This window comes from Pongo pygmaeus, chromosome 6 (assembly GCF_028885625.2).
Source record: "Pongo pygmaeus isolate AG05252 chromosome 6, NHGRI_mPonPyg2-v2.0_pri, whole genome shotgun sequence".
In the NCBI taxonomy this organism is placed as follows: domain Eukaryota; kingdom Metazoa; phylum Chordata; class Mammalia; order Primates; family Hominidae; genus Pongo; species Pongo pygmaeus.
This window is the reverse complement of record NC_072379.2, coordinates 103,451,524-103,477,135: the sequence shown is the minus strand read 5'-3', so window position 1 is coordinate 103,477,135 and position 25,612 is coordinate 103,451,524. Positions and strand designations below refer to the sequence as shown.

Here is a 25,612-nt window from a genome sequence, read left to right as displayed (position 1 = left end):
GTTAAGAGTATACGGTTGAATTTTTTTTTTTTGAGACAGAGTCTTGCACTTGTTGCCCAGGCTGGAGTGCAGTGGTGTGATCTTGGCTCACTGCAGCCTCCACCTCCTGGGTTCAAGCGATTCTCCTGCCTCAGCCTCCTGAATAGCTGGGATTACAGGTGCCTGCCACCATGCTTGGCTAATTTTTTTGTATTTTTAGTAGAGATGGGGTTTCATCATGCTGGCCAGGCTGGTCTTGAACTCCTGACCTCAAGTGATCCACCTGCCTTGGCCCCCTGGCCCCCGAAAGTGCTGGGATTACAGGCGTGAGCCCCCGTGCCTGGCCATCTCAGTTGAATTTTAGCCTACATTTGGTTTTTGTGTGTGGTTTGTTTTTTTTTTTTTTTTTTACTTTTATCTTAGGTTTAGGGGTACATGTATGTGCACATTTGTTATGTAGGCAAACTGTGTGTCACGGGGGTTTGGTGTATAGATTATTTCATCACCCAGGTAATAAGCATAGTGCCCTATAGATGTTTTTTCTAATTCTCTCTGTTCTTCCACCCTCCATCCTCAAGTATGCCCCAGTGTCTGTTGTTCCCCTCTTTGTGTCCTTGTGTTCTCATTGTTTACTTCCCACTTATACATGGGAACATGAGGTATTTGGTTTCTGCTCCTGTGTTAGTTTGCCAAGGGTAATGAATGGCCTCCAGCTCCATCCATGTTCCTGCAGCGGACATGATCTTGTTCTTTTTTTATAGCTACATAGTATTCCATGGTGTATGTGTACCACGGTTTCTTTATCCAGTCTACTGTTGATGAGCATTGCTTCCATGCCTTTGTCATTGGGAGTAGTGTCGCAGTGAACATACACGTGCGTGCGTGTGTCTTTACAGTAGAATAGTTTATATTCCTTTCGGTGTATACACAGTAAGGAATTGCTGGGTCGAATGATAACTCTGTTTAAAGTTCCTTGAGGAATTGCCACACTGATTTCCACAATGGCTGAACTAATTTACACTCCCACCTGCAGAGTATAAGCATTCCCTTTTCTCCGCAACCTTGACAACATCTGTTAATTTTGTGACTTTTTAGTAGCCATTCTGACTGGTGTGAGATGGTGTTTCATCGTGGTTTCAATTTGCATTTCTCTAATGATTAGTGATGTTGAGCAGGTTTTTATATGCTTGTTGGCCGCATGTATGTCTTCTTTTGAAAATGTCTATTCATGTCCTTTGCACACTCTTTAATGGGGAGGTTTTTTGCTTGTATATGTGTTTAAGTTCTGTGTAGATTCTGGATATTATACCTTTGTCAGATGCTTTGTTTGTAAATATTTCTGCCATTCTGCAGGTTGTTTACTCTGTTGATAGTTTATTTTGCTGTTCAGGAAGTTCTTAGGTTCCCTTTGTCAGTTTTTGGTTTTGTTGCCATTGCTTTTGACATTTTCATCATGAAATCTTTGCCAGGTCTTATGTCCAGAATGGTGTTTCCTAGATTATCTTCCAGGCTTTTATTTTTTCTTCTTGTTGTTGAGACAAAGTCTTGCTGTGTCACCCAGGCTGGAGTGTAGTGGCACGATCTCGACTCACTGCAACCTTCATCTCCCGGGTTAAAGTGATTCTCCTGCCTCAGGCTCCCCAGTAGCTGGGATTAAAGGCATGCGCCACCACACCCGGCTAATTTTTGTATTTTTTTAGTAGAGACAGGGTTTCACCGTGTTGGCCAGACTGGTCTCGAACTCCCAACCTCAAGTGATCTGCCTGCCTTGGTCCCCCAAAGTGTTAGGATTAGAGGCATGAGCCACTGTGCCCGGCGTTTCCAGGGTTTTTATAGTTTTAGGTTGTACGTTTAACTCTTAATCCATCTTGATTTTTGTATATGGTGTAAGAAAGGAGTCTGGTTTCAGTCTTCTGCATATGGCTAGCAAGTAATTCCAGCACCACTTATGGAATAGGAAGTCCATTCCCCATTGCTTGTTTCTGTCAGCTTTGTCAAAGATCAGCTGGTTGTAGGTGTGTGGCATTATTTTTGGGCTCTCTACTCTTTTCCATTGGTCTTTGTGTTTGTTTTTGCATCAGTACCATGCTGTTTTGGTTACTGTCACCTTTTAGTATACTTTGACATCAGGTAATGTGATTCTTCCTGCTTTGTTCTTTTTGCTTAGGATTGCCTTGGCTATTTGGGCTTTTTTGGTTCCTTATGGACTTTAAGATAGTTCTTTCTAATTCTGTGAAGAATGCCATTTATAGTTTGATAGGAATAGCATTGAATCTATAAATTGTTTCAGGCAGTATAGCTGTTTTAACAATATTGATTTTTCCTGTCCATGGGCATGGACTGTTTTTCCGTTTGTATCATCTCTGATTTCTTTGAGAGTGTTTTGTAATTCTTATTGTAGAGATCTTTCGCTTCCCTGGTTAGCTGTACTCCAAGATATTTTATTTTATTTTATTTTTTTTTGGAGATGGAGTCTTACTGTGTCGCCCAGGCTGGAGTGCAATGGCGCAGTCTCGGCTCACTGCAACCTCTGCCTCCTGGGTTCAAGTGATTCTCCTGCCTCAGCCTCCCCTGTAGCTGGGATTAAAGGCACACACCACCACACCCGGCTAACCTTTGTATTTTTTGTGGAGATGCGGTTTCACCATGATGGCCAGGCTGGTCTCAAACTCCTGACCTCAAGGGATCCGCCTGCCTCAGCCTCCCAAAGTGCTCGGATTACAGGCATTAGCCACCATGCCCGGTCTTTTAATTTTTTAAGTGACATTTACCAGCTGTAAATTATCATACCTGGATTGCTATTTGGGCTACTGTAATGAATCGGATTATGCTTTGGGCCAGTTAGTTTTATAGTTTTAAATAGCCATAGAGAATACTCTTAACTCTGACCTGCTCATTTGTTAATCTGTCATTAGTCACAGTGGGTTAGAGTACTGGCAGAACAGTAAACACTAACGTGGCACATATTATGTACCCAGGTATAGTTTTGAGTGAGGTAGCTGGGGAAAGTGCTGACACAGGTTAAGTAACTGGCTTAATGTTATAGTAGTAAATGCCAATGCTGATATTCAAATCGACATCCCTGAATTCAAGCATAAATATCTGTTAAGTAATTGGTAGTAGGCAGGGGTTTAGAATTATGTATTGGCCTTGACATGAACATTTTAGGTATTCAGGGTTGCTCAATCAATGGACTCACCTTTAATCTGTGTGATCTCACTGCAAAAATGGTTTCTGAATCCATTTATGTTTTTATATTTTATAAAAGGAAAACACTGTTTTCCTTATTAGTAATTTAAAGCATAATTTACATTCACCACAGCATAATTTTTGATAGTATTATTATTATTAGTGTTTCTTCTGTGGTGAATGTAATTTAAATTGTGGTTTAAATTACTAATGAGGAAAATAGTGTTTTCATTTATATTTATCTTACCCTTAAGTAATTTTTGTCATTACTTGTTTTTTTTGTTTTGTTTTGAGATAGGGACTTACTTTGTCTCCCAGGTTGGAGTGCAGTGGCATCATCACTACTCATTGCAGCTTGGACTTCCTGGACCCAAGTGATCCTTCGGAGTAGCTGGGATCATACGCATGCGCCACCATGCCCAGCAAAATTTTTTAAATTTTGGAATGATGGGGGTCTCTCACTCTTTTGCCCAGGCTAGTCTCGAACTCCTGGCTTCAAGTGATCCTCCTGCCTCATGTGTGATTATCTGCGGCGTGAGCCACCATGCCCAGCCTGTTGTTACTTTTTTAGGTCGTAGATAAATAGGAATCCTCCTGTGTCTTTTGGAATATTAGCCTTTGCTCTGGTTTTTCCTCTAGAGCAGTCTCCCATTCATTACTGTTATAGGAAATATTTGACTATAATAACAGAGATTGACTTGTATTCAAGAGTTCTTAAATAACAATGGCTTCTCTGATTGACTGCTTTTGAATTTCTTCCAGTTTCAAGGGAGTTTAATGGTTGTGCCAGAGGCTTCATTATTGTTTATATTTTTGTTTGCTACTAAGTGCTTTTAAAAACGTCCTTAGTCTTGATGCTTTTTTTATATTTAGTATTATTATTATTATTAGTGTTTTTGCTGTGGTGAATGTAATTTAAATTGTGCTTTAAATTACTAATGAGGAAAGTAGTGTTTTCTTAGATTGAAACATTTTTATTGATACCACCTACAGGCATTTTCTTCACAGCTCAGGGATGTGACTGTCAAATCTTAGGAAGAATGTGTTGTGAATTTTTTTTTTTTTTTTTTTTTTTTTTTTTTTTTTTTTTTGGAGATGGAGTCTCGCTCAGTTGCCCAGGCTGGAGTGCAGTGGTGCGATCTCGGCTCACTGCAATCTCTGCCTTCCGGGTTCACGCCATTCTCCTGCCTCAGCCTCCCGAGTAGCTGGGACTACAGGTGCCCGCCACTACGCCCACCTGGCTAATTTTTCTTTGTATTTTTAGTAGAGACGGGGTTTCACCATGTTAGCCATGGTGGTCTCAATCTCCCGACCTTGTGATCCGCCCATCTCGGCCTCCCAAAGTGCTAGGATTACAGGTGTGAGCCACTGCGCCTGGCTGTTGTGAATTTTTAAAGCAATATTTTATTTTCTTATTTCTTTTATAACCTAAATTAGCTAAAGAATGATTGTAAAATTTTATTGATGAAGGCCAATTACAAGAGATTCTTACTAATCATTGACAGACAATCCATTTCCAACTCGGGCAATATTTTTGCTATCTCACATTGAGAAGATAGTTGTTATCTGAAATGGTGGTTTTAATTTTATTCCAGAATTATGCTTTGTTTGTTCACAACATCATGCACTTAATTCATATTAGAATCCTAGTTAGTTGTCTCTTTAGACTTTCACCTTTTGAATTTGTCTGATGGTTTCTTCCTGTTGTCACCTTCTTCTGTACTTTTGTGTGTCCCCACGCAGTAGGTAGTCTTGTCTTTACAGAAACATTCTTTCTAGGCCCTTTCAACCTGACCACAAATAAATAAATCTTCTTTTTAAAGACTACTTTTTTTTTTTTTTTGAAATGGAGTCTCGCTCTGTCGCCCAGGCTGGAGTGCAGTGGCACGATCTCAACTCATTGCAACCTCCGCCTCCCAGATTCAAGCAATTCTCCTGCCTCAGCTTCCCGAGTAGCTGGGACTACAGGTGCGTGCCACCATGCCTGGCTAATTTTTTGTATTTTTAGTAGAGACGGAGTTTCACCGTGTTAGCCAGGATGGTCTCGATCTCCTGACCTTGTGATCCTCCCACCTCGGCATCCCAAAGTGCTGGGATTACAGGCATGAGCCACCGTGCCTAGCCTGTTTTTTTTTTTTTAAAGAGCAGTTTTAGGTTCATTGCAAAATTGAAAGCACAGTGATAACCTATGAACTCCCTGCCCTGACGCATGCATAGCCGCCCCTAGGATGAGCATCCTCCTCCAGAGTAGTACATTTGTTAGAATTGATAAACCTCCATTGACACATCATTTGTACAGTTTTTAAAAACTTACATTTTAACTCTTTCATATTGAAAATCTTGGTTTTTAAATGACATTTACCTATTTGTTTTATCTTGTAAATGAGATATTTCAATAATACTCATAAGAACATTATTGACAACAAATATACTAAGGTTTTAAGATTTTCTTGCAGTCTTTTGTGTCCTTACGTTGTATCACACATCTTAATAATCTAAAGATATCCTTTCATTGAAGTAAAAAGATTGGTTGCATATGCCTAAATAATTTTTTTTTTCAGTGAAGAAAAGTGGTGGTTAGTGCATACATAATAGCTAGTCATGCTGTCTATTCTCAGTGCTTTTAAAAAAAGCAAGTCATCAAAAGGTTTCATTGATATCTCTGCATATCATGTTTTTATTTTCACTTTACCAGCTCTTTTTTATGTGTTTTTTTTTTCGTGATTTCATCACTTTTCTGACAATTACCAGGTACTTTTTGGAAGTGGTTAATATTAGCGGAATTGCAGCATGTTTAACCAAGAAGGTATTAACATGTATAAGGAATATCTACAGTGATAAGAAAATGACAGTCCATTAGAAAAGTGATCAAAATCATTGAACAGATTCTTACTTCACTCAAGAAAATATATGACTAGGCTGGGCGTGATGGCTTACACCTGTAATCCCAGCACTTTGGGAGGCAGGGGCAGGTGGATCACCTGAGGTCAAGAGTTCAAGAACAGCCTGGATAACATTGTGAAACCCTGTCTCTACTAAAAATACAAAAATTAGCCAGGCGTGGTATATATATACACACACACACATACACATACATATATATACACACACATATGTACATCTATATATATGTGTGTAAAACCATATGCCACTGTGCATATATATATATACACACACACACACACACATATACACACACATATATATATATGCAAAACCACATACATCTCTGTGGCTTGTCTGTGAATAAAGATAAATTTTATTTCTTTTTTTTCCAGCAGTGATGCCTTTTTACTTATTTTGCATGATTGTACTAGTTAGAGCTTCCAAAACAGTAGAATAGAAATGGGGAGAGCAGACATCCTTATCTTGTTTCTTATATTAGGGGGAAAGCATTTGGTCTTTAATAGTTAAATCTGATGTTATCTGTGTGCTTTTCATTGATGTTCCTCTATTCCTGCTTCATTGAGAATTGTGATCAAGAATGAATGTTTCATGTTGTCAGATGATTTTCTGTGTCTGATGTGCTCATCATATAGATTTTCTTTTTTAGCATATTAATTATGATGAATTACATCAGTTGGATTTTGAATACTGACCCAAGTTTGTGTTCCTGGAATAAACCCCATTTGATCATGATGTTTTATCCTTTTGATATATTATTTGATTTGATTTGTTGAACGTTTGTCTGGAACGTTTGTATCTACATTATGAGGAAAATTGGTCTGTAGTTTTCTTATAATGTCTTCGCCTGGCTTTGGAATAAAAAATGCTGGCTTCATAGGATCAAAACTAGAAGTATTTCCTCTTTTTTTGCTTTTTAGGAGGAATTTATAGTATTTCTTTCATAATATCAAGAGAAAATATGCCAATGCATTTTTTATGGGAAGATTTTGAACAATAAAATTATTTTTTAAAATAGATACATGGGTTTTCAGATTTTTTTTTCTGTTTGGACCTTGAGTGGTTTGTGACTTTTCAGGTATTTGTCCATTTTATCTAAGTTTTCACATGTATAGGTATAACATGATACTGTTCCCTTCTATCTTTTTAATACCTCAAAAATACATAGTGACATTACCTCACTCATTGCTCATGGTGATTTGTGTTTTCTCTCACTGCCCAATCTGCCTGGCCAGAAATTTGTTAATTGCTTTCATTTTCTTAAAGAACCAGCTTTTGTTTTCACTGATTTTCTCGACTGTTCTTGTGCTTTTTTATTTTACTTATTATAGTTCATATTATTATTATGTTTTCATTCTTCCGTTTGCTTTGGGTTAAGTTTGCTATTTTTTTAGTTTTCTAAGGTGGAAACTAAGATTACTTTTTTGAGATCTTTTCTAGTATAGGCATTTAGTGCTGTAAATTTCCCTCTGAGTTTGCTTTAACAGCATTTCATAGATTCTGATATATTAAGTTTTCATTTTCACTTAATGTAAGAAATACTTCCTAATTTCTTTTTGATTTCTTCTTTATCCCATGGGTTATTTTTGAATTGTGTTACTTAGTTTCCAAATTTCTGAGTATTTTCTCTTCTTGGTTTGTAATTTAATACTATTATGGTCTGAGGACACACTTTGTGTGATTTGAATTCTCTTCTTTCTTTTTTTTTTGAAACGGAGTCTCACTCTGTGGCCCAGGCTGCAGTGCAGTGGTGTGATCTCGACTCCGCAACTTCTGCCTCCTGGGTTCAAGAGATTCTGCCTCAGCATCCCAAATAGCTGGGACTACAGGCGTGCACCACCACGCCCAGCTAATTTTTGTATTTTTAGTAAGAGAGAGAGGGGGTTTTGTCACATTAGCCAGGCTGGTCTTAAATTCCTGACTTCAGGTGATTCACCTGCCTCGGCCTCCCAAAGTGTTGTGATTACAGGCATGAGCCACCGTGCCCGGCCGAATCCTCTTATTTCTATTGAGACTTGTTTTATGATCTAGTACATTATATATCTTGGTAAATGTTTTGTGTGCCCTTGAAAAGAGTATTTGTTGTTGAGTGTAGTGATCTATAAATGGCAATTAGGTCAAGCTGGTTGATAGTGTGTTCAAATCTTCCATATCCTTACTGATTCTGTGTCTGCTTGCTTTTATCAATTTTGGGGGAAGGAAATATTAAAATCTTCAGTGACACAGAATGTTTCTTTATGTTATGTTACTGTGAACAAATTTCTTTTTTCCAACCTTTCCTTTTTTTAATCATTGTGTGTGCTGGGGGTGATTCTCAGCTTTCCCTAGTCCTTTCAAAGTTTTCAGTGGTTATATAGAGAAACCCCACAATCAGAGGGCTGAGAAACCATTCTCAGCAGAACTCAGGTAATACTTAATATTATCTTTATTAAGAAAATAAAGAGACTTTGTTGAAAATCCTTCCAGAACATTGTCTGTCATGGAGTTCTGAACTTCGGATTAACTCTATAAATAGAATCTATTTTTGCTAGGCAAGGAAAAGGGAATCTTTATCTTTGGCCAGTAAGTCTCCCAAATAGCTAAAAAGGAGAGTTTTAAAATTTTCTTCTTTGGAGTCTTCTTATTAGCATAGGTAGAGTTTTAGTTACAGAAATCTTGGCTGTGCTGGAGGCATGGAAGTAGAAGAAACCAGAGCAATGAATTTAATGGTTACTTAACAGTTTGTTCTTGTTCTCTTTGTGTTTGTAATCCGATAAGATTTTTTTTTTTTATTAGAGACAGGGTCTCACTGTACTGCCCAGGCTGGTATTGAACTCTCGGGCTCAAACAATCCTCCTGCCTCAGCCTTCCAAAGTGCTAGGATTACAGGTGTGAGCCACTGCATCTGGCTAAGATTTGTTTTTTTAAGAAGCTAAAACAAAACAAAACAAAACAAAAACTATTTGATAAATGCATGGTTTTTATATTAAATAGTACAAATAGTGAGGCGTACAGGTGTATCAACCAAACCCTTAAGTCATGGTGATCTTCAAGTGCCTGAGGCTTTCTGGCACCCTGCCTAATGCTGTTAGCAGGGTCCATAGCACTGTTATTGTCCCATACTCCTTTTCTGTCCTCTGGTGAAGCAGCGAACTGAATAAAGTTTGAGTCTTTGTCTAGTGACTGTACTTGTTTTCTTGTGTGCTGGGCAGTGTGGTAGACCATGGGGTTCCATTGCTAATAGCCATTATGGTGCACATAGTTAACTAAGCCCAGGGAATTGGGGTCATTTCTGGTGGAGTTACTGGAGTGTTCATTTTTTCAGATTCCCTGGGTATTAGGTTAATGTGGTCTGGTGCACGGGGACAGAGACCACTCTTCTGGCAGCATGGGTGTTAGAGGAGATGCCCTATGAGCAAGGCTGCCATTCTGTGAGAAGGGAATGAAAAATGAATGGTCAGAAGATACTTAATTGTGTAGGAAACCAGGAGTTACAATATGAGAATATACATAGACTTGAAATTGTGTATATCACATTTTCAAAATTAGAAGTAAGTTAAGTGCGTTATACTTTCAGTTGTTTTAAAAATACTATTACTAGCCAGGCATGGTGGCATGTACTTCTTGGAGGCTGAGTTGACAAGATTGCTTGAACCCAGGAGTTCAAGGATGCAGTGAGCCCTGTTCATGCTGCTCTACTGCACGCCAGCCTGGGTGACAGAGCTAGCCCGCATCTCTTTTAAAAAAAATGCCCCTCTTGTGTAATTTGCCTTTTTATAGAGATAATATTTTTAGCTAGACTGAGGGCTTCAGGGATACTGTACTCCACTAGTAATTTTGTTGTTGTTAGCTTTCAAAGCCCTTGAGAAAAGGAGCTGCTATGCTTACGCTGTGATTACATTGGAAATAGTGCTCTTCTGTTTTTGCTCACATGTATACACTTCGGCTAATTGAGAATTTGAATCTGAAACATATACTAGTGATACAGGTTTCTTTTTATACATAAATTATTTTTAAATTTAGTGACTTAAATATTAGCAATAATGTACGTTTAAGTAGTATATAGATTTTAATTAAGACATCCCATGTTTTCTGTTTACTAAGACTGGGAAGCAGTCCTCTAGTTATTAAAATTGGAGTGTATTTCTTACTAGTTGATAAAACATGGGTTTTGGAGTCAGACCTAGTTTCCAGCTGTGAACCTAGTACTTCATAATCTGTGATACTTGGTGTTCTCTGTAGCATTGTAAAAATAATACCGTCTACTTTGTAGGGTAGTTTCAAGAATTATGATAGATCAGTCTTTCCTAAATACTTGTGTTATAAAATGTAACTAGGTCTCTGAAGAAATAATTCCATGAACACGTATGTCAGGAATATGCAGCATTTTCTGTTCTCTTAAAGGTTCTCACTCTGTATTAAAACATTAGGCCTATGGTCAAGAAATCTGCTTTTCTTTGTTCAACACTGCGTTTCTCAAACAGAACTTCTCCCTTCTTCCTTCCTAATCCCCTGCTCCTCTATTGAACACCTGCAGTATATTATAGTTTATTTTTGTTTCATGGAACATAGTTTTGAAAATAAAGTGCCTGGCACAGTGTTCCTAATTATACTGGATAAACTGTTTCATTTCCTGCTTTGAATGTTAATTTTAATGGTTCAAAACTGTATCGTAGGCTGGGCGCAGTGGCTCATGCCTGTAATCCCAGCACTTTGGGAGGCCAAGGTGGGCAGATCACCTGAGGTCAAGAGTTAGAGAACAGCCTGGCCAACATGGCAAAACCCTGTCTCTACTAAAAACGCAAAAATTAGCCAGGTGTGGTGGTGCAAGCCTGTAATCCCAGCTACATAGGAGGCTGAGGCAGGAGAATGGCTTGAACCCAGGAGGTGGAGGTTGCAGTGAGCTGAGATGGCCAGTGCACTCTAGCCTGGGTAACAGAGCAAAACTCAGTCTCAAAAAATATAAATAAATAAATAAATAACTGTATTAAAAACTCAGAGCTCATTTCTTGTAATTAATTTTAGTTTAATCTTCTAAGTAAGTAGTAAGCCATTTAATAATTTACTACATTTTATTCCTAATTCACTATCATTTAGTTCATATATTTAGCCCAAAATGTTGTCATACACCTTGAGATTCGAATCCAGGAAAAGCAAGTGCAGGGGCAATAGAAGGGTTAAGAATCTCAGGAACTCAGTATCTGGTCAGATTCCTGCTTCACTTATCCAACACAATTTAAATATCCATAAATATATTCTTGAAGTATTATTGAGAGCCCTCTGGGAATATATTGAAGGATCTGGTTAGATACTTCCTACAACTGCTCTAGAGCTCTTAAGACTAGGCACAAGCCATCCACATCTTTATTGAGTAATTTGTAAGAATTCTGCAGATTAAAGAAGAAATAACATCTTTACAATAAAAAAAGCAAATGTTAAAAGAATGAAAAATCTGTTTCCAAAGTAAAAAAGTAGTAAAATATTGTTTTAGAAAAATTGAAGAAATTGAAACAGCATAGATAAAAAGAATAAAATGTAGATAGAGTAAGAGTAATTTTATACCCAGGAATGTCCATTCCTAACATCTTATCCTCCGTATTTCACAAAAAGCGTACCATATTATCCATGCTAGTTTGTAGCTTGCTTATTTTGCTTAAAAATGCAAAGTGAAGAACTTCTCATGCCAGTTATCAGTGAGGCACCCTACTTCCCCTCAAGAATCTACCTTAATAGGGTGCCCTCTATAACTGATTTCTTCCTCTCCCCTCCCCTCCCCCCTCCCCTCCCCCCTCCCCTCCCCCTCCCCTCTCCCCTCTCCCCCCCTCCCCCTCCCCTCTCCCTCCCCTCCCCTCTCCCCTCTCCCTCCCCTCCCCTCTCCCCTCTCCCTCCTCCCCTCTCCCCTCCCCCTCCCCTCCCCTCTCCCCTCTCCCCCTCCCCTCCCCCTCCCCTCCCCTCTCCCCTCTCCCCCCTCCCCTCCCCCTCCCCTCCCCTCTCCCCTCTCCCCCCTCCCCTCCCCCTCCCCTCCCCCCTCTCCCCCCTCCCCTCCCCCCTCTCCCTCCTCCCCTCCCCTCTCCCCTCTCCCCTCTCCCCTCCCCTCCCCTCTCCCCGCTTCCTTTCCCCTTCCTTTCCCCTCCTTTCTTTTTCTCTTTTCTTTTCTTTTCCTTGCCTGCCTGCCTTCCTTCCTTTCTTTCTTTCTCTTTCCTTCCTTCTTTCTTTCTTTGTCTTTCTTTCTTTTCTTTTCTTTTCTTTCTTTCTCTTTCTTTCTGTCTGTCTGTCTGTCTCTCTCTCTCTTTCTTTCTTTCTCTCTCTCTCTCTCTCTTTCCCTCCCTCCCTCCCTCCCTCCCTCCCTCCCTCCCTTCCTTCCTTCCTTCCCTTTCTTTCCTTCTTGTCTTTCTTGGTGGAGTCTCACTCCGTCACCCAGGCTGGAGTGCAGTGGCGCGATCTTGGCTCACTGTAACCTCTGCTTCCTGGGTTCAAGCAGTTCTTCTTCATCAGTCTCCCGAGTAGCTGGGATTACAGGAGTTCACCAGCACACCTGACTAATTTTTTTGTATTTTTAGTAGAGATGGGGTTTCACCATGTTGGCCAGGCTGGTCCCGAACTCCAGATCTCAGGTGATCTGCCCGCCTTGGCCTCCCAAAGTGCTGGGATTACAGGTGTGAGCCACCGTGCCCGGCCTCATTTCTTCATTTGTGAGGAATGTTTCCAGGCAGGAGTTAGAAGTTGGCAGAAGAGTGATGAGAGGAACAAGCCCTCTTAGAGGGTAGGTTAAGACATACGTTGTACAGTTTCTAGTTAGTTATGAATAAACCATTAATGTATGCAGAATTATACAGAGTAAATATTGTTTATTTTGGTCAGTTTTCTTGTACATATCCAAAAAGATTTGAATTTAACTTGTTTAGGAGAAAAAAAGTCTCTAAATACCAAGAGCTGGTATGTGCATAATGTACAACACCTAGATTGAAATACAGAACCCTGGCCAGGCATGGTGGCTCATGCCTATAATCCCAGCACTTTGGGAGGGGAGATGTGCAGATTGTTTGAGCCTAGGAGTTCAAGACCAACCTGGGTAATGTGGTGAAACCCTGTCCCTACAAAAAATACAAAAATTAGCTGGGCATGGTGGTGTGTGCCTGTAGTTCAAGCTACCTGGGAGGCTGAGGTGGGAGGACCTCTTGAGCCTGGGAATCAGAGATTGCATTGAGCTGAGATCATGCCATTGCACTCCAGTCTGGACAACAGAGTGACACCCTGTCTTAAAAATAAATAAGTAAAGTAAGTAAATAGAGAACCTTAAGTTATCTTACGGTGTGCTACATGGTTCATTGCCTCTTTAAATTAAAACAAGAAGTCTAATAGGAATTCATAGAACACTTTTTGCTCAGGCTGGCTGGATTGCAGTCGCACACTTTACACTCAGGCTCATTGCAGCCTCCACCTCCCAGGTTCAAGGTGATTCTCTCCCCTCAGCCTCTTAAGTAGCTGGGATACAGGTGCTCGCCACCATGCCCTGCTGATTTTTGTATTTTTCACAGAGACTGGGTTTCACCATGTTGGCCAGGCTGGTCTCGAACTCCTGACCTGAAGTGATCCGCCTGCCTTGGCCTCCCAAAGTGCTGAGATTACAGGTGTAAGCCACCACGTCCAGCTAACACTTTTTCTTGTTGAAAGATATTCCTGAAAACAATGTTGTATTATGAAACATGTTTTAGTCTGCATGTATTATGTAGAGCTTTCTTTAATGACATCAAGAATTGACAAAAGAGATGAAATGTTATTACTACTTTTCGAATATTTTGAATTTTTTTCTCTCTTTCTTGTTTTTTAAGGTGGATATCATCCAGTGAAAATTGGAGACCTCTTCAATGGCCGGTATCATGTTATTAGAAAGCTTGGATGGGGCCACTTCTCTACTGTCTGGCTGTGCTGGGATATGCAGTAAGTGTTCTTTGTCATTTGTGCATTTGTTTCCTGGAGTAGTTCAACATCTGTGTTCTAAGAAGGTATGGCTGAGGGTCACCACTGCTTTGTTGAGGTATGTGAAGTGCTTAGCACAGGCCTGCCTTAGCTGGCTAGATTCCTTCCTGCCCCCTGCCTTAGTTTGAAGTTCATTTGAAATCTTAAAATATTACTTGCTTCCAGCTTTATTTCAAAGTTAATTCATTGAAATTGTTTTACACTGGGATTATATTATTTTTCTAGTAATTCATCCATATCAGACAAACATAATGTATAGTATAGGCTTTTCAATGTATAGGCTTTTCAAATCAGTCATTTTTAACTTTTCAAAGCCATGACCCATAGTAAGAAACTACCGTGGGTCATTGCTACTCCACACGCACGCACGCACACACGCACACACACACACGTATTTGGTGCGTGTGTGTGTGTACTGAAACAAAAGTGTTAGAAGAGAATGGTTTTCACTATTAGGTTGGTGTGTAATATTTGTGTTAACTCTGATATTTTTCTAGTCTTACTTTAATTAGGGAAAAAAGAAAACAACAAAGCATAAAAGAGATTGTCTTGACCCATACTACTATTTAATGTGGCCCCACCATTTGAAAAGTACTATTTTAAAGGAAAGCTTATGTTTCTGTTTATTGATAGATCTCATTACAAGTTGAATATCCCTTATCTGAAATGCTTTGAGACCAGAAATGTTTTGGATTTTGGAATATTTGTGTATATACACAATGACCTATCTTGCAGATGTGACCCAGATCTAAACAAAAAATTCATTATATTTCATATACACTGTATACACATACCCTGAAGGCAATTTTATACGATATTTTAAATAATCTTGTGCAACATACAAATCTTTTACTGAATTTTGATTGCAGTCAGAGATGGAATTTTACACTGTGGCGTCGTGTCGACACACTCATAATATTTTAGGTTTTGGCGCATTTTGGATTTTACATTTTCCAATTAGGGATGCTCACCCTGAATACCAGTGATTCTTTCTACTGATAATATAGATAAATAGACTTTTTTTTTTGTTTTTTCTTTTAGGGGGAAAAGATTTGTTGCAATGAAAGTTGTAAAAAGTGCCCAGCATTATACAGAGACAGCCTTGGATGAAATAAAATTGCTCAAATGTGTAAGTACTTTAAAAATGTGAATAATATAAGAAAACTTGATGACTTAAAATTTTACAGAAAGATTTTTCTGGGTAATACTAAATTAAAGTCAAGTTTGGCTGGGCACGGTGGCTCATGCCTATAATCTCAGCACTTTGGGAGGCCAAAGCGAGCAGATCACTTGAGGTCAAGAGTTCGAGACCAGCCTGGCAAACACGGTGAAACCCCATCTCTGCTAAAAATACAAAAGATAGCCAGGCATGGTGGTGGGCACCTGTAATCTCAGCTGCTTGGGAGGCTGTGGCATGAGTATCACTTGAACCTGGGAGGCAGAGGTTGCAGTGAGCTGAGATCGTACCACTGCACTCCAGACTGGGCGATAGAGCAAGACTCTGTCTCAAAAAATAAATAAATAAATAAATAAATAAATAAATAAAGTTTATTTTTTATAACTTTGTGATTAATTTTTTATTTTAAAATACACTTTTATTTAAACAGTATTGGTGTTATAATGGGAAAACATGCTTTGTCTTAAACTCCTGTGTTCTTGCATTCATTTTTCTTGGCATAGGTTCGAGAAAGTGATCCCAGTGACCCAAACAAAGACATGGTGGTCCAGCTCATTGACGACTTCAAGATTTCAGGCATGAATGGGATACGTATCCTTTACTTCCTGATTTATTTATATTTTTACCTTTTAAAAAATGAAAATATTTCAAGCTCCTATAATCTCTGTTTGCTGCTGTATCACCTTCAACATAAACACTCTAGGAACATTGTCAAGTATTATGAAGTGGTCCACCTAGAATGGTTTTCATGGCTTTTCGGGGTGTTTGGTATGGTAGCATCTTAGAAACTTATTTTTAACACAACAATTTGACTTAATTTTGGTATGGAATTAATTATTGATCTTTTCCCATTAATAGTGGTAAAGTTTTTTTTGTGGTGATAGATAAAAGCATACATCAGCACCACTTCTTTGTGTTTTAAACTTTCTAAAACCAGTGCATAAGGACAATCTGTGTGTGCCCCAGTGGCTGCAAAGCACCATGTGAGAATGGAGCATTGGTTAAGAGAGAAGGAAAAATGCTCTGTAAATGCCCACATCCCAAGGTGGCGCTTGACTACTCTTAGTTCTGAATAGTACTAATAATTGCCAAATTCTATTTCCAAAATGATACAACTGAGCCTTTCAAATAATTGTCCTGCAGAGGCTCATCTTTCTGTCAGGTGAATATGGAAACATTTTGGTTTTCTTGATTTTATTCCCGGTTATCTATATTGCAAAAGTTAAGGAAAAGTAAAATGATGCATTTTCTATACTCTGCATTTTCTATACTCCTTGATAAATCTGACATAAGCCAGTGCTTAATAGAAAATACCTTTATTGTTTTTCTTTACAAACTTACTGGGAGAAATTTCAAACATATATGAAAGAGAGTATACTACACTAAATTGTTGTAAATTCATCACTCAAGTTTAATAATTGTCATGGTCTGGCCATAATTGATCCATCTATCTTTTCTTGCTGAATTTTTATAGAGCAAATCCTAGAAGTCATGTCCTTTTACTTCTGTGTCATTGTGAATCTTTGAAAAAAATATGAACTTTTAAACATAACCTTAAAACTCACCAAAGACGTTAACAGTTTCTTGATATCTCATCAGATATCATTGGTATTGGAGACTTCTTAATTCAGATTTCCTTGGTATTGCAAAAATGAATTTTTAAAGACATATTTGAATCATTTTTAACAATATTGTTTACTCCTAAGTCTAAGTCTGTATTCACTTACTTTAGTTGTTCAGTTTAAGATTAATTTGTTAATTTACATTTTTCTGTTTCTTGTTAGAATATGATACACAGAGTATTTAAATTATCCTGACAGAAGTTAGTGATTCTTAACAGAGGAAAGTGTTTCTTGGTCAGCTGTAAATTTTGGTGTTTCTCACATTTTTTAAAAAGTATGGCCTTAGTCCTAATGTGTCTGTTTCCTTCTGGTGGGTTCTTGGTCTCACTGACTTCAAGAATGAAGCTGCGGACCTCGCAGTGAGTGTTAACAGCTCTTAAAGGTGGCGCATCCAGAGTTGTTTGTTCCTCCCGGTGGGTTCATGGTCTCGCTGACTTCAGGAATGAAGCCGCAGACCCTCATGGTGAGTGTTACAGCTCTTAAAGTTGGTATGGACCCAAAGAGTGAGCAACAACAAGATTTATTTTGAAGAGCGAAAGAACAAAGCTTCCACAGCGTGGAAGGGGACCCAAGCAGGTTGCTGCTGCTGGTTCTGGTGGCCAGCTTTTATTCCCTCATTTGTCCCCGCCCACGTTGGACAAATGGACCTGCTGATTCGTCCATTTTACAGAGCACTGATTGGTCCATTTTACAGAGTGCTGATTGGTGCATTCACAATCCTTTAGGTAGACACAGTGCTGATTGGTGTGTTTTTACAGATTGCTGATTGGTGCATTTACAATCCTTTAGACACAGAGCACTGGTCAGTGCATTTTTACAGAGTGCTGATTGGTGCATTTACAATCCTTTAGCTAGACACAGAGCACTGATTGGTGCGTTTTTACAGAGTGCTGATTGGTGCCTTTACAATCTTTAGATAGACACAGAGCACATTGGTGCGTTTACAGTCCTCTAGATAGACAGAAAAGTTCTCCAAGTCCTCACTCGACCCAGGAAGTCCAGCTGGCTTCACCTCTCAGTAATACTAGTTATCTTTGGAAGTGTGTCTAGGAAGAAGACAAGCAAAGGTGTCTCTTGACTTTCCTTTTTTGAGAGTATCAGTTTTGACCATGCTACTAAGTTATGTGGATGCTTGTTGGTTTTGATGGGGACTCAGGAGGAAGTGAATTAGGATTGTAAAAAGGGTTGGCATGTTATCCTTATCCTTCCTCTACCTGAGGAGTTGGCAGAGGGTAGCTCCAGGGGGAAGTGACAGAGAGCAAAGTATCCCAAAACCTGTAGCTCAGAGAAGAAAGCAAAAATGAAGAGAAGAGATGATGCCTTCAGTGTCATGAATACTTTTTCTGTATGTGGGTGTTGGATCCTCTGAGATAGCCCTTTGTGTGCCTGGAGTAGGCAGTACTTCCATTTTCCAAGGTTCAAGAAAATTGGACCACTTTCATCAGAGGCACATGACTGATGGGTGCTAGGTTGTGTCAGTACCTGTGGTCTTCTGGCTTCTCTCAGATTTTTTGCTCTTTATATCATGTTTGGAACAGATCTACCATTTTGATATTTTACTTTCACAAATGTCAGAAGCCTAAGGATAAGGCTTTTTCCCAAATTTAAACTCCAAAATGATATCCAGTTAATGCATCTACTAAGTCATGATCAACTAGGGAAGCATTTCCTTCACTCTATATATTTGAGAAGCTTTTTATACAAGGGAATGTCACCATGTTCATAGAAAAACTAGATTAAAAGACAAAAATAAAGAATATAAACTTTATTTCTCACATAAGTTTCATCAAGTTCAAGACATTTTTGTAAACAATCATATCAGCCATTTAGTTGCTCCCCAAAGAACCAGGGGTCTTAGGAATTTAACCATGTCAGTGCAATCTTTTTTATTATTATTAACTGAAGAAAAATGGGTGCCCTTTTTAAGGTTGGGAAACAAAAATTAGGAGTAGCCAAATAAGGATAATAAGGTGGATGTCTAATGAGTTTCCACTGAAACTCACAAAATTGCCCTCGTTTGATGAGAGGAATGAACAGGAATATTTACATGGTGGAGAAGGACTGCCTGGTGAAGTTTTCTCAGGTGTTTTCCTGCTAAAGCATTCACTGACTTTCTCAAAATTAACTCTTATAATAAGCAGGTGTTATCATTCTTTGGTTCTCCATAAAGTCAACAAGCAAAATGCCTCAGCATCCCAAAAAACGGTTGCAGTGACCTTTCCTCTTCACTAGTTCACTAGTGCTTTGACTGGACCACTGCCACCTCTTGGTAGTCATTGCTTTGATTGTGTTTTGTCTTCAGGATCATACTGTAGAAGCATGTTTTATGTCCTGTTACAGTCCTTTGAAGAAATGCTTCAGGATCTTGATCCTACCTGTTTAAAATTTCCGTTGAAAGCTCTGCTCTTGTCTTGATCTGGGAACAGTGGTTTTGGCACCCATTGAGTGGAAAGTTTGCTCAACTTCAGTTTTCAATTGGAATTGCATAATTTGAACCAGTCATGAAGTCTGTGGTGTTGGCTGTTGTTTGTGCTGTCATCTGTCCTCTTCAATTAGGGTGCACACTTTTTTTTTCTTTGAGATGGAATTTTGCTCTTGTTGTGCAGGCTGGAGCGCAATGGTGCAATCACGGCTCACCACAACCTCCGCCTCCTGGGTTCAAGAGATTCTCCTGCCTCAGCCTCCCGAGTAGCTGGGATTACAGGCATGTGCCACCACGCCGACTAATTTTGTATTTATTTTTTATTTTTTATTTTTTTAGAGACGGGATTTCTCCATGTTGATCAGGCTGGTCTCGAATTCCCGACCTCAGGTGATCTGTCCGCCTCAGCTTCCCAAAGTGCTGGGATTACAGGCATGAGCCACCACTTCCAGCTGCAAACTTTTTTTCCACACAAATTTATGCGAATGGTCTGCTGCTGCAGGCTTCATCTTCAACATTATCTCATCCCTTCTTGAAACAGGTTATTCATTTGTAAACTGCCGATTTCTTTGGGGTATTGTCCCCTTAAACTTATCATAAAGCATCAGTGATTTCACCATTTTTTCACCCAAGCTTCATCGTAAATTTGATGTTTGTTATTGCTTTGATTTTAGAATTCATGTTGCTCTGATAGAGGCTTTTTTCAAACTGATGTCTTATCTTGCGAGTGCCTCAAACTAGATCCTGTTCAGATACTTTAACAAACTAGTATGAGTTTATTTTGGTGCAAAAAAATTTTTGAAATCTGTGCATAGTGTTTTCAAAATACACATTTTCCATAAACTTTTTGAAAATCCCTCATATTTCTTTTAGAAATTCATCTTGAGTATACTAGGAAGTACCAGTGGCTGCTAATGTTACCTCTTCCTTTTTCTCCAGTTAATTTCTGCTAACTGCTGAGTATATTCTTCTCTTTAGATAGATAAATCGGTGAGTAGATAGCGGCAGAGCACTCACTTCTTCTGTGTCCGACTTGCAAGGTCCTTCATGGGACAGCTAGTAGAATATTTCTTTGGAGAAACTACTTAATCCGTGGGTAAATAGAGGTTTTTGAAATATATGTTCTAGTGGGTATTTTTACAGTTAAGCAAAATGCGAAGTAATCATCATAGTCCAGATGTGCCAGTGCTTTGAGAAGACTTAGGTTATGTTTTGTATATCCTGGGCCTCGCCCTATGCCTGCTGCTAAATTTAGTCCTTAAATAATCTGCCGTTTTTGTGATGAGCCTGGGAAATAGTAAGAAACTTCTGGCTTTAGATTATCTGCGCATAACTCTGTAGTGCTTACATTCTTTAACAGTATAGAAAGATTTTTCTCTTTTTCACTAAAAATATTTAAAATAATATTGTTTTAATGTAGCATATTCAGTTATTATAGTTGATTAAATCAACTACTTTTTTTAATTCTAAAGTCAACTGTAAGCCTCCAGGGATGAACAAAATGTTCTCAAAGGGTTTCAGAGCCATTTGTAATCTTCCTGTATGAATGACATGAATATATAATGAAATTGGAGGTATCATAGTTGTGAAGGCTGAAATACCTATTTTTAAAAAAAATTAAGCTGGGGCCAGGTGTGGTGGCTCATGCCTGTAATCCCAGCACTTTGGGAGGCCAAGGTGGGCAGATCACTTGAGGTTAGGAGTTTGAGACCAGCCTGGCCAACATGGTGACGCCCTGTCTCTACTAAAACTGGAAAAATCAACTGGGCATGGTGGCACACGCCTGTAATCCCAGCTATTTGGGAGGCCGAGGTAGGAGAACTGCTTGAACCCAGGAGGTAGAGGTTGCAGTGAGCTGAGATCGTGCCACTGCACTCCAGCCTGGGTGACAGAACAAGACTGCGTCTCAAAAAAAAAATTAAGCTGGGCATGGTGGTTTTCACCTGTAGTACTGACTACTTGGGAAGCTAAGGCAAGAGAATACCTTTAGCCCAGGAGTTCTAGTCCAGCTGGCGCAGCATAGTGAGACCCTGTCTTTTTAAGAAAAGAAAATCCAGATTCCTGAGATGTTGTTATAGATTAAGTCTTAATACCATGTCTTAACTGGTGATCATACATTCTTAACACCTGCCTATAGTATTAAAATTGATCTAGTTGTATAATGTAAGATATTATTCAAGGAAAAGATTAAATAGGTCTTAACAGTGTTTACTAAATTTTTATTTTATAATGTGTTTTATGTAGCTTATCAAGTAGAAATTTAGGCAGGCAGTTAGGACACTTAAGATACTGGAGCTCTGTATTTGTTTCATGTCAGTTCCTAGGAGGTTTCAGTCTTGCCTGTTTCATCAGGCTGATTTCCAGGGAGTGTGCTGAGATGGGTCAGAGTGCAGCTCAGTGTAGGCTTGAGTAGTGGCTCAGCCACCTGGCACTTTCTAAGTGCACTTTACACCTAGAAAGTGCCATGTCCTCATGCATACAGTAGGGTTAATTACATTATTGCCTAAGGTTGTTTGGAGTACACGTGAAATAATATATGGCACAGAGTAAGTACACTTAGCCCTTTGTATCTGCTGGTTCCCCATGCATAGATTTAATAAACGTTGGATGAAAAATATTTGGGAAACACCAGTAAAAAGTAATAGAAATTAAGAAATAGAGTATAACAACTATTTACAGAGCATACACATTGTATTAGGTATTATAAGTAATCTAGACATGATTTAAATAAAGTATATGGGCTGGGCATGGTGGCTAATGCCTGTAATCCCGGCACTTTGGGAGCCCGAGGCGGGCGGATCATGAGGTCAGGAGATTGAGACCATCCTGGCTAACATGGTGAAACCCTGTCTCTACTAAAATTACAAAAAATTAGCTGAGCGTGGTGGCAGGCACCTGCAGTTTCAGCTACTCGGGAGGCTGAGGCAGGAGAATGGTGTGAACCCAGAAGGCAGAGCTTGCAGTGAGCCGAGATCATGCCACTGCACTCGTGGGCGACAGAGCAAGACTCTGTCTCAAAAAAAGTAAAAATAAAGTATATGGAAGGATGTGAATAGGTTATATATATACTACACCAGTTTATTGAAGAGGCGAGCATACGTACATTTTGGTATCTGAGAGCGGTCCTGGAACCAATCCCCTGAGATACTGGGAAACACTTGTATTTAGTAATGTCAGTTCTTGTTATTTAAGTGAGATACAACATTTTCTCACTTTTGGTATTACTGATAGTGTTGATATTGTATTTTATAAAGTAATAAGTGCTTTGCAAGTGACACAATGATGCTGCTTTCAATAACTGCCTCACTCCAGGCAGTGCATCCACAAACGATCCTTAACTGTGTCCCAGATGTCTGCATGGTCTTTGAAGTGCTTGGCCACCATCTCCTTAAGTGGATCATCAAATCCAACTATCAAGGCCTCCCAGTACGTTGTGTGAAGAGTATCATTCGACAGGTGAGACTTTTGACGGCAGCCCCTAGGCCCTAGAACCTAATCGGCTAGGCTTTCAACATGAATGCTGTTTACAAATATGTATATATATTACATATGTATCAGTGCATAATATATATGTTATATATATTACATATGTATCAGTGCATAACGTTTTGAACTCTTATTAAGTCAGTATTTAATGATATTTTGTGTTGTGAGGGGAACAATATGTAATTGTCAGGCATACGTTTATTGCCTGTCATTTTTTTTTTAAGATATGTGACATGGTACAATTACATTGTTTTTGTTCAATATCTACTATAAAACATCCCACTTAGTTCATTAGGAAGTAATTTAGAAGAAATAACTTACTGGGTTTATTTACTAAGTATCCTTGGATGGAGATTAAATAATAGATAATTGAAGAGTTGTGTACAAAGTTTCAGTTATAACGTGGTTAAATTCTGCAGATCTAATAGACAGCATGATGACTATAGTTAACATTACCGTATTGTATACTTGGAATTTGTTAACAGAGTAGACTTGAATGTTCTCATCATGTACACACACACAGAGTCTATATGTCATACTGGGTTAGATTAATTAGCTGTTTTGTGCTAATCATTTCACAGTGTACACATATTTCAAGACATGTACACTACTAATACATTCAGTTTTTATTGTCAGTTGTACCTTAGTAAAGCTGGGGGAAAAAATGGAAATGTTTAACTCATATATAAATTACTGTATTAAATGTGTATTTTGTTCAGTTGCCCTGCCAGAAAACCCTCAGCTAGGGTCAGGCTTAGAAATGATGCTCTAGTAAACATCTGTAGAATGAAAGTATGCGTAGATGGAAGAACTCCTCCTAATTAGCAGCGTTTGCCCATTCCAGTTTTCTGCATGGAATCAGTATGTATTCTACTCATTGCCTGTAAAAAGTTTGAAGTTTAAATTTGTGTAGTAAAAGCATCTTTGATATTTCTGTTGAATGTGTGTGCAGATAACTGTTTAGCCTGCCTGTGTGTTCATCTCTTCACTTTTTCCTTTTGTACAGATTTTTTTTTTTTTTGAGACGGAGTCTCGCTCTGTCACCCAGGCTGGAGTGCACTGGTGTAATCTCAGCTCATTGCAGCCTCCTGAGTAGCTGGGACTATAGGTGCTTGCTACCACACCTAGCTAATTTTTGTTTTTTTAGTAGAGACAGGGTTTCACCATGTTGCCCAGGGTGGTCTCAAACTCCTAAGCTCAGGCAGTCTGCCTGCCTCTGCCTTCCAAAGTGCTGGGATTACAGGCGTGAACCACCGCGCCCAGCCTTGTATGGAAAATTGGCAGCTTATTCTGTAACATTACAGATGTTACTTGAGAAGAGGAGCTGGAGAGGGAAAAGTTCACTACATTGTCTTCTATATCAGTTGAATTGAGGTGTTTCTATGTAGTATTATGCTAGGTATACATGTGGGCCTAGAGTTATGGCTAACTTTTGTTCAGTACTGTATCTGTTTGCCCTTAGCTTTCAAATAGTAGCATTTTTATTCATTATTTCGACAGGCTGATATCTCAAATGAACAACTTTAATGTAGAAGAGGTTATGTGGTGAGGGCAGAAATTAGTATGTTAAGTGGAATTATTTGATCCCCAAATAAGACTGGTGTATTATTTGTAACATTTAGCAGCAACTCTAAAGTCTTAAAAAAAAAAAAAAAAAAAACACCAAAAAACAAAACTATATTGTTAAAACTTGGGAAGAGTCTCCTAATTATTTTTGATAAATCTTGAAAATATTAAAGGAATTACATATTCTAACAAATACTGAATAATTTCAGAAATAGCTGCCTGCATGTATTTCCTGCAGGCTCCATCATTTCCCAGAACCTCGTGCTTTCAGAGGGGCCTGCTGTTGCCTTAAGTGACTCACCACACCACCACCCTTTAGGCTTAGTGTGTAAGAAGGTGAATTTGGCCAGGCACAGTGGCTCACGCTTGTAATCTCAGCACTTTGGGCGGCCAAGGCGGGTGGATCACAAGGTCAGGAAATTGAGACCAGCCTGGCCAGCATGGTGAAACCCTATCTCTACTAAAAACACAAAAATTAGCCAGGCATGGTGGCACACGCCTGTAATCCCAGCTACTCGGCCAGCTGAGGCAGGAGAATTACTTGAACCCGGGAGGCGGAGGTTGCAGTGAGATGAGATCATGCCACTGCACTCCAGCCTGGGCAACAGAACAAGACTCCATCTCAGGGAAAAAAAAAAAAAGGTGAATTCACAGATGAGTCGTTGATGTTTATTTTATCTTCTAGAGAAGAAAATATAGCCTTAGCAAGTTGAAGGAGTCTGTAAGTTGAAAGACGAAAATCTGAGGTTCGGTGGAACCTCAGTGCATCCTTGTTGAATGAACTGAAGATTAAATAAGTTAACATGTGTTCTTCATTTTGTTTTTGTTTTTTGAGACAGGGTCTTGCTCTGTTACCCAGGCTGGAGTGTACTGGTCAATCACAGCTCACTGCAGCCTTGGCCTCCTAGGCTCAAGTGATCCTTCCACCTCAGCCTCCCTAGTATCTGGGACTGCAGGCATGCACCACCATGCCAGCTAGTTTTTATTTTTTTTGTGGAGACGATAGTTGCTCAGGCTGGTCTCTTGGTCTCCTGGACTCAAGCAGTCTTCCCACCTCAGCCTCCCAAAGTTGCTAGGATTATACCACACCTGGCCAATGCATGTGTTATCCTCACTGTAATTCATGTACCCTGTTTTTGGTGGAAACTTAGAAAGAGCTCTTGTATTATTTCTTTAGTTCAGAGAAATTCATACTGAAAATTTGATTGTGTCATGTGGTCTGCACTTTGTTCTTATATGCAGTGTTAATGGAATTTTGGTTTGGTTTTGGTTTTGTGTGTGTGAACCCATCTTTATTTAAGAAAAATA

General features: G+C 39.2%; 1 protein-coding gene across 17 annotated transcripts in view; it reads left to right on the top strand.

Annotated features, from left to right (window-relative positions):
- The window catches only part of SRPK2 (SRSF protein kinase 2), a 292,635-nt gene that overhangs the window by 220,011 nt on the left and 47,012 nt on the right, over positions 1 to 25,612 (top strand). For all 17 annotated transcript variants that reach the window (XR_008503675.2, XR_008503676.2, XR_008503674.1 and 14 more), the window contains 4 exons: positions 13,884 to 13,992; positions 15,073 to 15,160; positions 15,712 to 15,799; positions 22,602 to 22,708. Coding sequence is in view for 14 of the 17 variants with exons in the window: in XM_054495302.1 (XP_054351277.1) it covers positions 13,884 to 13,992; positions 15,073 to 15,160; positions 15,712 to 15,799; positions 22,602 to 22,708 (392 nt within the window). In the remaining 3 variants the exon portion in view is untranslated. The remainder of the gene's footprint in view (positions 1 to 13,883; positions 13,993 to 15,072; positions 15,161 to 15,711; positions 15,800 to 22,601; positions 22,709 to 25,612) is intronic.